General features: G+C 41.6%; 1 protein-coding gene across 3 annotated transcripts in view; it reads right to left on the bottom strand.

Moving 5' to 3' along the window:
- Positions 1-9,944: 9,944 nt before the first annotated feature.
- The window catches only part of KBTBD12 (kelch repeat and BTB domain containing 12), a 67,934-nt gene continuing 64,408 nt past the window's right edge, over positions 9,945-13,470 (bottom strand). For all 3 annotated transcript variants that reach the window (XM_074957650.1, XM_074957652.1, XM_074957651.1), the window contains one exon: positions 9,945-13,213. In XM_074957650.1, the coding sequence (XP_074813751.1) occupies positions 13,044-13,213 (170 nt within the window). In that variant the 3' untranslated portion in view covers positions 9,945-13,043. The remainder of the gene's footprint in view (positions 13,214-13,470) is intronic.

The following is a 13,470-nucleotide window of genomic DNA, read 5'->3' as shown; positions in this document are numbered from 1 at the left end:
TAACTGCTGTCTTGAAATCATCAAGCACCAGAAATCATTGCTTCATGCTTTTTCAGAGCCTGGAATCCAGTTAATGGTATAAAGCATTAATCTTTACCTCTGATATTTCTTGAGATATCAGCTAAAACCCATTTTGTGCTTAAAACACACACGTTTGGAATTGAAATTGGGAGAGGGCAAAGCAAGAAGGTAATAGGAATGATGTGACTTCAAGGGCAGATGGTTTTCAAGATATTGGACATGAAATTGTAACTGATCTCTTCAGTCTAGCATGTTTATTTTGACATTGGTCCAGGACTGAATATAAAACTAGAACTTGGACCAGGGCCTACAGCCCCTTAACCTTTTGTCTATCAAACCTGTGTTCGGGCATGAATCTCAAAAACCCAGGCATTCAATTCCATGTGCATAATTACATGCTTAATTTGTACATGAAGTTACTGCTGTTGTGCACATAAACCGGGTATCTGTGCACACAGCCACTTGTGTGTCCAACTATGCTTGCAGTTGTAATAATTTTGCATGCAAATTAAGCATGCAATTGCATGTATACTTTTGTGTGCATACAGTACTTGAAAAGCAGGCTCTATATGTAAAATTACATTGTTGATCCTTAAAGTAAGCCACCAATTCAGTGTCCTGTTTATCCTACGGATCTTTGCAGCTTACAAAGTAGTTCCTTCAATCTTGCACTTCTTGTCTCATGACAATATCAACATTTAAATCAAAACTGTCTGGAAATCATTCTTTTAGCAACCGTGCTCTTTTGATTTGGAATTCTGCGTAGCAGTAGAAATTCATCAAGCAAATTCCCTCTCTGGTTTTAAAACCAAAGCTGAAACCGGACCTGTTTTATTTGGTACAGAATGAATGAGCTTTGATGTGATTTGATTTTTATCATATTTCATTTGAACTTTTACATCTCCCAGGGACCCTTGTGAGCAAAAACCTTCATAAATAAAAATTGTATTGAATTTCCAATCTCTGTCTGACTCTTAAAAGTTATTTGATAATTTTTTGACCATGAAATCTTATCTCCATAATACACCAATATGCGGAAGGTGACTGCAGATGTTTAGTAATGGAGCTAGATGTCTCTGTAGGGTTTTTCTAATGGGTTTTCCTTTCCCTTATTAAAATAGGGGATAGGTTGTATTACTAACCCATAAACAGTTCTTTTGCATTCTGACTCGTGGGCAAGCCCTGAGATGCTATTGATATTTCCATTATTCCCTGACTTCAGTTTTGCTTTGAATGGTTTTGTTAACATCAAATTAATGGTAAGGTGTTTAATTGATATCCCCCCAAAATTTGCTATAATTTAAGTAGAGCAGATGGTGTTCGTAGTCGCTTAGTAGACTTAGGCGATTAGAATTTTTATACTGATTCCTTAAGAAGTTGGGTCCCTCTGCCTTAGAAATGATTCTTCTGGTAATTTTTGGTGAAACAGTGACTTCCTGCAACTAGTTAGGTTAATCACAGACATGTATTCCAGATGGATATCCCACGAGATATCTTAACACTTGCTTTCCTACTTAAAATTCATATTGTGGATGCAGATTAAGTATAAATTTCTCACCAAGTCTGGTCCATTTTTTAAGTCACCTTTTAATGCCTGCTTATTTCCATATCTCAGAGTGGGCTCCTCTGAGTGCGAATGGACTTACAACATAGGTCTGACCATGCTCCCACTGCAGTCAATGGCAAAAATCCTACCGATTTCAGCTGGAGCTGGATCAAGTCCCCAGAGTGGTATCCTTCCCACTTGTGATATAGAATGGATTATGCCCCTCTGATGCCTAACCAGAAATATCATTTAAAGGTGGTCTAATCAACATTTACTTTGGAGTCATATTTGGAAAGATTTATTTTCCTGTTGCTGCAAGAGATCAGCTAAGCAAATAAATCAGAATCTAGACGTTGATCTATACAATTTCACAGGAGCACAAGAATGTTAAAAATCCTCCTTGAACTCAAAAGAGCTAGGACACTGGCCAATTGAAACGTTCAGGAGACAAGTCTGCTATGTCCCCAGAAAAGTTAACACTCTGAGTTTTACAGACATTATCAAGTGGCGGAGAGATTTTCATGGTACGTTTTTAGTACTGTGGCTTTTTTGAACTTTTTTGCCCCCCATCAGTTAAGGGATTCAGCTGTTCAGGGAAAATATCAAGTTTCTTGGCACAATAAGTATTATTTAGTGCACTAGATGACTGTTCCAAGCTCTATTACTTCACATGGGAGGACACTCATTCAATTTTTAAATAAGTATTTTAACACAGAAGGTTATATCATATATCAGATATGAATAGTGGGAAGGAGCTTTCAACACCATGGCCTTGTGCCTGTTCTCCTTGGTATCCTGGTATGAGAACATGGGCAGGCCAACAAATGGCAAAATACTTAAGCTATTAACGTGCAAATCACTGAAGAACCCAGGCTCTTGTGCATGTGTTGCCTTTGCCTATTTGCCTCCATAAGGCATTCCAGAGAATGAGACTTACAGGTCCAAATTCAGAGTGAGGTGCATGCTGCTATGTGTCAGTCTGCCTTACACTCCCTCACCAACACATACATGACTGTAAGGGAATTTAAGTCAGTGTAACTGAGGAACTGGAAGGTATAAGTCACATCCTCCGGTTAGTTGCTTTTCTTGCTACATTCTTCCCTTTCAGCATGTGAGTGAAACCGTTTGAGACTCTTTTACACTCAGCTACCTGCAGCAGGCACAATTCAGAGGTGATGGGTGAGGACAGAAAGGTGTACTTTACAGTTTGGAAAGTGGGAGTGCATCCCGCAAATCAGGATGTTTAAAGGAATCAAAGTATGTGTATGGGACTGTAGGAGGTGTTTAAATTGGTGTAACATGTGATTACATCAACTTAGACTCCTCTAGATTCACCCCTGAATTTGTCCTGCTGTCTGAAGGGTATTCTGATGTAAACGTTTCACACAATGACTACGGCTCAAATCTTGGTCACACTGAAGTCAATGGGAAATTTGCCATTGACTTCAATGGGATCACAGTTTGGCCCCCTGGCCTCACTACTCAAGGCACCTTAAAAGAATTAGTGTATTAAGAATGCTCAAGTTATTGTATCTTCTGAATTACAGGTGAAATTTGCAAACACCTTGCAATCTAGGAATGCATGTTGTGTGCATGATGTCCTGTTTAGCATGAGCATCTTAGAAAAGAGCTCTTCAAACTTGTTTGCTATGGCCCTTCCCAGCAGCTAGCAAGGAAGCCAGAGGACAAACCAGTAACCCCACATTCCATTCAGGGAGCACACCACTTTCTACTGACATTTTCATCTTGGCTATTATGTAACAGGGGCAATGGATTCTATCACTGACATACATTATAATAGTCAAAGGTCCTATGGCAGCCACATACGAAATCAATCTCCATATAAAATACTTGGCAGGATCAACTCCTTCCATTGGTTTATCATGGGATATTTTTTTAATCACCAGGAAAAGCCCAAGGTACCTGTTCTTAGAGATTTGGTTAGCGACTCAGTTATACCAGCATAAACATATTGATTTCAGTGGTATTCTCAGTATAACAGACAGCAGAATTTCACCCTCAGCTCAAAGACATCTTAGGACACACCAGACTGACAACCTTGCCCATTATTCTGAGAGTTTTTATCCAGGCACAGTAATAAGCATACCAAAACTTAACACGGCTGAAGTGTCTGCTGTGACATTTGGGACTGAGACAAAATATTGCCTTTCTCCTCTCCACAGGTGTTAAGATGACCTTAGCTCGATAACTGGTTATACTGTTCTTAACATGTTCTTTTCTATTGTGAGTGGAGCCAGACAACAGCTAAGGTGAGTTTAAAGACAAGGCTAGGTATGACAGAGGGTTCTTCTTCCCCCACCCTACCCCCTTTCTATTTATCTTCTTAAGTCTGAAAAGGAGGAGTTTAGTACCCATGAGAGATGCCAGACTGTCAGTCCTGGGTGTTGACCCCTTCCCATCCATAGAAGAGGTACAACTACAAGAAAAAGCCGTGCAAGCTTCCTCCAGACTGTTATGTCAATGTTCCTCAACCCTGACCTGGAGGAATGATGTCTGAGGATCAGAGCGGAATGCAAATCTCCATGGTCCATTTAGACCTTGACCTTTCTTCTCAGAGTGCCAACAAGGAAACCAACCATGATGATACTTTTTTAGTAATTTGGATATCTATCAACTAGGAGCTAAACTGAGACCCACCAACTCACTTCACATGGGACAATGTGCAGCCATCAGCTGGGAATGACTTTCAAACCCTGCTGACCAGCACTAGATTTGAACCAGTGATCGAGAAGGAAAGGTGCACTATTCTATTAGCAATCCCCCAAGCCATGTATTCCTCTTTCCTTTTCTGGTTCACTCGAGAGAGGAAGAATCCAACACTGTGAGCCTCTTCCTGAGATGAGTTTGAATTTGGGGAAAATATTAGGCCTGATTCTCCTCTCACTTACACTTTTATTACACCAATGCAACTCCATTGACTTCAAAAGAGTCACACCTATTTTACACCAGTGCAAGGGAGTAAAAGTCAGGCCCCCTTCTCTTTTTATATTGGTGTTTACTCACTATTTGCTTGCTTGTTTTCTTCTTTAAGAAGTTATCAATTAACTCTAACACAGGCTTTCAATTTAAAAGGTCAAGTGAAACAAAGCAACTAAACCAGCTTCCTAATTAAAATCAATCTTGTCCTGCAGCATAAACTTCACTGTGTATTTTATCACTGCAAACCACAGCAGTCAACATACCTCACCACTGATTAAAAAATAAAGGTGATCTCTGCACAATTTGCCCATCCCTGGAAGAACGGAACTTTTGGGACCCAGAGCTTAAGCCTTATACATTATTTGTTGGGTCAGCTAAAATTAGCTACATATGCAGAAGGATGGATAAGGTCTCATTAATCTATGTTGTAACTCCAGTACTTTCAACAAATAGATCGCGCTATGTTTACATTTAACAAAGTCCTGATGCTCCCTCTAATAAATCTTTTTTTTCAGGTGATTTCTTTGGCACAATTGTGCCTTGAAGCGGCCAGTTAGGTGAATGGCAGATGTATATTCCTTATAGGAATCCCAGGAGACTTCCAACAGCTGCTTGCCTAATCAAAGCTAGTGAGGTGTATGGTCTAAATTCAGCTCAGGTATCAGTTACCCAGTGAGTCTACTGCGCCCCTATAAACCACCTTCTATTTTCTGCCTATTACCAATTGTTGATGGCTGTCTGTGCACTTTGTCAAATTACATCATTTACTAAATCAGAAACACTTTCATAAGAAGCACAATTTATTTATTTTTAAAGATTACAGCTCAAATTTAGCTCCAAAGAGTGACCTCTTTCATTTCTGTGATTAGTGCTGCATCTCTAGAAACACTACTAGCAGCCAAGGAGTACACATATACACCTCGTTCCTCCCTTCCCTAGATAATGTACAGTGTTCCTTATACATGAATTGATATCCTTTATTGCCTTTCCTGTTAAGGAGTGCACAAAACACTCCTTGTTATCTGCAAATACCCAATATCTCCTAACACAAGAAGAATAGGTTTCTGAGAGCTTTGAAGAATGGTGTTGACAAAACCAGAGGGATGGCAATTATAGAGTAATGATAAAACTTTGCCTTTCTATCGTGCTTTTGATCTGTGGATCTCAAAGTGATTTACAGACATTAATTAATTACACCTCCTAACAGCAAAGAGCATAAAGGTAGATGTGTTTTTATATGTGCTTTATTCATGGCTAAACCAAAACACAACAAAGTTTCGTGATTTGCCCAAGTTACAGAGCTGGAAATATAAATCAGGAGTTCTAATTCCCACACCTGTGCTCTTACCTCTAGACAACTCTCTCTGCACTTGCTTCTGTATTAGAAAGTTCACATTTATTTGCCTGACTCTAACTGGGAATCACTGTTTTTAATTTTAAAATACTGCAGTGATCTCAGCAGCATTTTTGAAGGAAGGGGTCAGGTGTAGGGTCCATGCGAGAAATGGGTTCTCTTTCATTACTGTGTGCCTAGTGAGGTAAGTTTTCCCCACTCTGAAGCCAAGGAATGAGACAATGAAATTGTGGAGCTGAATAACATTTTAGCACCAGCACTTTACTTCTGGTAGTGAAGAACCAGAAGCACCAGCAGGCCAGAACAGGGCATGTTCTCCGTAGAAAAGCTGGCAAAATCATGCAATTTTACAAAGGGTGACTGGGAAAAGGCGAAATTCAGAAGAAGTATCTATATTAAGACTTTACACATTAGAGACTGGGTTCTCTGGTGAGATGTGGGCCCTTTGTAGTCACAGGAGAGAATCTGGTCTGAGGTAATAACCCACTCTGCAAAAGGGAAGGTAGCATCATCTATGCTTCAGACTCTTTGTGCGGCAACTGAAGTTCAAAGATCAGAGACAACAGTAATACTTTGCACAGGTTACTATTATTGGTGTGGCATGAATGTACTAGGCACTTGGTTCTGTTCTCTTACCTAGTCCTTTTCTTCCAAAAATCTCAGAACCATTACAAACACAAATTAATCCTCCCACCCCATTCTGAGATGTGTCAGTATCGTTACGTCCATTTAACAGATAGCGGAACTAAAGCAGACTGGTAAAGTGACTTGCCCAAGGTCACACAATGAGACTGTGGCAGAACTGTGACTACAACTCAGGTCTCCTAGCTCTGAGGTCTGTGTTGTAGCCATAAGGCCAAGGGCATTGCAAAGCCCAGCAAACATAGAGAAAGAGGTGATCTTTATTAGCCATGAGACTGAGCCGCAAAATTTTGGTTGGAATCTGAACTTCCCCCAGTGTTGGGGTGCTTTAATCCAGGGATTCAGTATGGGATCCTCTGTACTCTTTGGGTATGTCTACATTGCAATTAAAAACCCAAAGCTGGCCTGTGCCAGCTGACTCTGGCTCACAGTGCTTGAGCTATGGGAGTGTTTAATTGTGGTGTAGACATTTTAGCTCGGGCTGCAGCCCAACCTGAATATCTACACCACAATTAAACAGCCCTGCAACCCCAGTCAGCTGACATATGGGCCAGCTGTGGGTTTTTAAATGCAGTGTAGACATACCCTCTAAAGCTAGAATGGTTCATGGAACAGAGGGATCTTAAAGAGGTTTTTGGAGGAGGAGGAGGAGGAAGCTGGGTAGGGTAAACATAAATGGAGACATTGTTCTAAGTCTAAGGGATGGCGTGGAAGTAGGAGAGAAGCTGGAAGCTTGCCAAGGAGACAAATGGAATGATCAAGAGAGAAACTAGAGCATAGAGCATGGGATGAGATGTAGGCAGACATGAGAGGAAAGATACAGGGATGGCCAGAGTTGTGCAAGTCTTTGAAAATGAGGATGGGAAGCTTTGAACTTCATCTGAAAGGAGAGTGGCAGGCACTGAAGGGACTGGAGAAGCAGGAAGACATGGTCAAAGCATCTAGCCCTAGTAAGTTGCCTGGGGCCTGAGGGAAAAAAGGTATCTTTTCAATTCAATTGATTTAAAGCAGAGGATGTTAGAAACACAGAGGATTTTCCAGTCCAGTTATTGGTCCCTGTTCAATAAGATACTTCAGCACGTGTCAGACATTAAACATGTGAATAGTCCCTTTGAATCCAATGAGAATATTCACATGCTTAAAGGCAAGCACATGTTTATACTTTGCTGAGTTGGGACTTGGGCAGAATTGCCATGTGGCTTGGTGGAAACGACCACATCTCCTGCAGTAAAGAACTTATAAAAAAAATCTAGAATTAAGATACACAGCATATCTATTACAGAATGCATTATTATGTGCTATATAATTTAATAACACTTCCTATAGCGAGGCAGGTCTGCCTATATGGCGTCACGGCCCTCTAACACTCTGCTGCTCTTTGCACTGTGCAGCATAAATTCACGACCCATATTGCAGACTACACTGTGGCTGAAATCAGAGGGTGGGTTATTAAATCATTCCATCAGACACTCAGAGGGGATGGTACAACATACACGGAGATGAGATGTTTGCCAAGGAAAATAAGGGTGGTGCACTTATGACCACATCCCGTGTATATTTCAGCCAATTTTTAATAAATCCTTTACTTTCAACCTCCAAGTATCAGATGGTAGTAAACTGCTAACGTTCTAGTTCCAGCTGAGCACAACTGGGGGTGAAATGCCTTCTTTTGGAAACTGCTGGTACATGATCTGTTATGTCTGCTTCAAAACCTTTAGGGAGAGGCGCAAGTGTAGCTGGTATTCTGACCTACGGATTCAAAGCATGATGGTTCATGAATCAAATTGCCAGAAGGGCTTCATATGCCATAACAGAGAAAGAGAGGACCCTCAAAACTAAAAATTCAACCAGTGGGAAAAACAGATGTTAAAAAGAGTACCCTAGTTTTACAGATTTGTAGGAAGCCAACAAAATATAGACCTTCATGAACATGTTCAAACACTTTTTGCATTCCTTTTTCAAAGAAATAATTTTTAGCATGTTTTTATTGCACCTAAACTGATTGAAGGGACTCATTATACATTTTAAATTGTTTGGATGAATTGGGCATAAATGTGAGGTGCAGGGATCAATCCTCCCACGCCTCTGAGCTCAGGTATGTGGAAAGTGGGGTGTGGGGGGGTGCCATTCTACCCCATCTTGGCTCCAGTGTGTATTAGAGCATCATAGAAGGTGCCCTAAATTACATCACTGCTGTAGACCTTTCATGGATCCTATGCCAGTGGAGGATTTGCATAGTAGAGCTCCACTATGCCTTCAATCTGCCCCCTATGCTGGCGTGTATGTGGGGGGTGCTGGTGCGGGAGCTAGTTCTGACGGCTTTATACCCACCAGGGGAATTATTTGCTGGCAAATTAAGGCCAGAATCCAGTTCTTTTGAGCTAATTGAGAGACACAAAGGGGCAGAATCTGGCCCACCAGACTTTCAGAACTGCACACACACACACACACACACACACACACTAATGTGTGTGTGTATATAATCACTGCACATGCAAACTATGGTCCCCCAAGCAATCACAATCACTGTTTGTGCACACGGACAATTAGATATCTACTAGTTGATTGTCTGCATGCACAGTTACCATGAGTGCATGTGGAAACACAATGATTAGATGTGCAAATGATGAACATGGATATTTGTGCATTCAGTTGTACATGGACACCACTAAAAAAAACCCAAGACAGAATGGACACAGTGCCAAGTAACTTTTCATAGAGTTTTCATTTTTTCCTCCTCTCCTTTGTTTGCAATACTCTAAATTACCTCTCAATTGTCCCTTCCAATTTGGCAAACGGTGATGTATTTCAGACTTTCAAGTAAAACTGAAATTAATATGTCTGCTTTTGCTTAACAGCCTCCATTTATACAGTGCCACATCTTGCCAATACTTCTTTGTTTGCATACTAGCATTACGGATGTCAGCACAGCCTTGGGAAAAATCTGAGTTAACATGTTAAAGGGCAACTTTACTGTCGTTTTGATTCTGTCAGTAAAGAGCATTTAAAAACCTGAGTGTTGAGGAGAGGTCCTAAGAACTGGCCACCTCAGTTAACCAGAGATGGGCCATGGATGAAACAAATAATTATTGTGGGTATGTGCGAACTTTCCCATGAGTGTGAAATTAACTCTGAAATCATGAAGGTGGCAGTGGGATTGCAAGAATCAAGAGATGTGAGAAAGACTTTGGCTCAAAACTGTATCTACCAATAAGCTTTCTTGCTCCTGTCCCTGTCAAGCTTTTATTACAGTACTAATTATTGGTTTAGAAAGTTTAGAGAACCTGGGCTTTCCAGATCTTTTAGACTGACCACAGAATTTCCAGAACTGTAAGCATTTCCAGAATTCCACCTTGAGCAACTGTATTGGACTTTCCACCATGAGACACTTGGGTGGCTTCAGCAAAATCTAAAACCCCCATCCTCTCCCCACCACCCCGAAAGAGCAGAAAAAACAACTCCAAAGCAAAACAATCCTCGCCCCACAAGAAGAAAAGAAAATGAGTTCAGGACAAGGGACGAAAGTTTTGCTAGCTTTGATTAGAATGCTGAGCAGTGCTCCGGGCATGCCAACGCTGACTGAGCTCCTTCACTTCATGAGGTATCTCTAATGAGAGGAGGCCACACTAAATGACAACAGCCCCCAGAACCTACCCCAGCTCTGACAGCGGGATCCAAACACAGGGTATACAATATATCAATCGGTACTGCCTTCTGCTAGCAAGACAGACCTTGATGGACTACACAGTTTTCACTCAGTTATTTCAATAACTATACAAAAAACAATAGATATGGAGTGGGGAGGAAAGGTCACTTCATCCCAGGCATGCAAGCTTGATGGAGGGGCTTTAGCTGTGTCCACCACAAACCGGAATGTCCTCACTTAAGTCCCCCTAGGATCTTCAGGGGCAGCTCTCTATAATGGAGTGTATTTCACATCCCTTGTAGATCTATTTAAGTTTTAAACCTTAGGAAAGTTAGAAGCCAGAGCAGGAGTAGTCATAAAAACAAACAAAAACAACACATTTTTCCCCACTAAGCTGTAAATGAAAAATAATAAAGGAAAGAAACAAAACTGATCGATGTTGATGTAGTGTTCAAAGTAACCTTGAGGATAGATACTATGTCTTTAAGAACTTTCCACCTAAGTGAGTTGTCATTCAAGAGTATCACTCCTTGTCAGCTAGAAAGCTGTGTAGCTGAACTGTAATGACTCAACACAGCAGATATAATTTTTCTGCAGTGAAAGCAAGGGTTAAGGAAAATGTCCTTTGTTATGATTTAAGAAATTGTGCAAACTCTCTAGTGTTTTTTACAACACGTTAACGGGCAACTTTAATGTCACCTGGGTGCTGACAGCCAAGAGCATGTAAAAACCCAGGTTTTCAGAAGAGATCCTAAGAACTGGCCACCTTAGCTTGTAGCACTGAGGCAATCTTGGCAATCTTGGCCCTAAAGTTACACTAGGTCATATGTCAACATAGGAAAGGAACAAGAATGATTTAACGTTACAAAGGCAAGAGACACAAATGTGAACGTTTAGACTGTCAAACATATCCTGCCTAGGGAACATGCAGGGAGATATAGGCTGACTCATAAGGCTCATAGCCTCATTTCTTCTTTCCTTCTAAAAACCAAAATACCCACTGCCCAACTGACCCTCAGTGCAGTTCTGTATGTATCGAGCAACCTTTGGTGAACTTCCAGTTGAGTGTTTTTATAAAACAGATTGATAGTCCCACTGGATAGTCAAGGGAATAGTTAGTGAATCACAGAAATTAGAGCTGGGAAAGGCCATTCGGGTCATCTTCTCCATCCCTCCTGCTACTAGTCACAGCAGGGAGAATGATAAACTGCTGGAACTTTTGGAACCAAATATAGGATTCAAGAAGAGTGTGGAGCACCATTCCAGTATGTGAATCCTGCTCTGCAAGTGACTGTCCTCAAACTCTCGGAGGGGACTCAGGCTGTCTTTCCTGATCACTTCTTGCCCTTTTTGTTGTTGGTCTTGTGACCCAAAGCAGCAACGTTTTGCTGCAAATGAATTCTTGAGCATTTCAGCACTTTATAACATAGTGCTATGTTCTCCAAAGATGGTCTCATTTTATGAGTAAAGCAGCATCCTCTCAATTGTAGTTTCAGCCCAACAGAACTGCTCAGATTCCCAATCCCCTTGCCTGTACTGCCTAGGAATTGACACTCAGATACACTATGAGGCAGGCATCAGAGTACACATGAAAGGATATTACTAATTCAAACTGGATATCAGCTACCTTGCGAGACTTTAGCACATTTCTAGTCTACTGTCATCTAATCCTGTGAACCTAATGCTGTTTCAAGAAGCTCAGTGTGATCATTCTGTCTGAACTACTCTTAAGTCCCTCTGGAAACAGCAAAATCCCTCTTTTGGTGCAGAGTTTATCCCAATGCTACATGAAAGCTACTTCTATTTAAACAATACCCTGATATAAACAATGACTGCTAGACTGCTGAGGAGCTGCCGTCGCAATCTTTGTTCTCTTTGTGTGGATGCATGGCAGCAAATCTCATTTGCTGATGATAAAGTTGGTTTATTTTTTATTTTTGTGTTTCATTTCTCTCCCCCCCTTTTCAAATATTGTATTCAAAGTTGTAACTAATAAGGGCTTCAAAACTGAGCCAAACTGTACCTTCAAGGTACTGGCTACACCTGGTCACACAGCAGCACAAGCCCCTGAGCATTGGATTTCCTCCTGACACTGGTGCAGGAGCTTCAGAATACTGAGAGAAGATGCAGGATGCTCTCCCCCAAAACTGGTTCACCTCCAGAGGGGATGGAGGCAGGGCCACAGCCTACATTCATCCCAACCTCTTTAAGGTAGTTAGTATTACTGTTTGCTCTAGTCCGTGCTCCCCACTGGGACTATGCTTGGCCCCTCTGCAGGAGTGCAAAAGAAAGGAAGGCTCCTTGCCTCTTCTCTCTCACTACCACTGCTCATGCACTGGGCCAGCTTCAATCTACCCCTTTGGGCAACTGTACCAATTTCAGACCAAGTTCTGCAAGCTCTTAACACCCACGTTAACCCTGCTGAAATCAATGGGGTGCACAGCATGTACGTGAAGGCAGAATCTTCCCTTGAAACTTTATCTGCACCTGCTAGGGCTCTCATTCAGTTGTGCTGCTTTACCCTGCAATGGGCCTTGAGCTGCAACTATGATGGTGAGGCTAAGGCCCACAGCAGCCCAACCTGCATAGTACATTAGAGCTTACACGGCTAAACGATGAAGTGCTGTGGTAGGGTGCCTGGGCCAACTCCAGAGGCTTATTGGGATGGGAAGCCCATTGTACCAATCACAAAAGCTTGAAGTACCAATACTGAGTACATAGCAGTGGCTGAGATCACAGGTCTAAGGCACTGCTTGCTTGAGCATGTCACAGACTCATCTCTGTAGAACCCAATTTTCACCTCAGGCCACTTCCGAGGTCGAGCTGCACATCTCTCTCTATTCTGAGCTCTTCAGCTACAGCAGAATCTGGAAGCACAAGGAACAACTGCATTTCTATTGATCCACTAGGTCAGAGGGTGGGGGGATAAGATCTCGGGGGTTCAGTCTAGCTACAAGGCAGACATCGTAGCTGTCATGCATGAGGACGTTGATGGCCACCACATTCCACTGGTTTTCCCACGTATCCAGCTCTAGGATCTCTTTGGTGATAATTTCATGGCGAGCTGAAAAATAGTAGCAACAACAAAATATCAAAGGCAAAGTCAACAGGGTCAAAGAAGTTTGCAAAATTAATGAATTAATCCTTCCTCTTTGTGAGGAACTTGTCATAAACAATCAGGGTAGAGCAACCACATTAAATCACAGCCATTCTTACAACAAAATGCTTTTTATTGAGGCTGACAAATCTTAACTTAACAAAAGAGCCACCAGAGAAGGGAGAATTTTGCTTCTTTAGATGCAGTGCTGCATTACACTTCCT

This window comes from Natator depressus, chromosome 7 (assembly GCF_965152275.1).
Source record: "Natator depressus isolate rNatDep1 chromosome 7, rNatDep2.hap1, whole genome shotgun sequence".
NCBI classification, from domain to species: domain Eukaryota; kingdom Metazoa; phylum Chordata; order Testudines; family Cheloniidae; genus Natator; species Natator depressus.
This window is presented reverse-complemented; position numbering and strand designations above follow the sequence as displayed.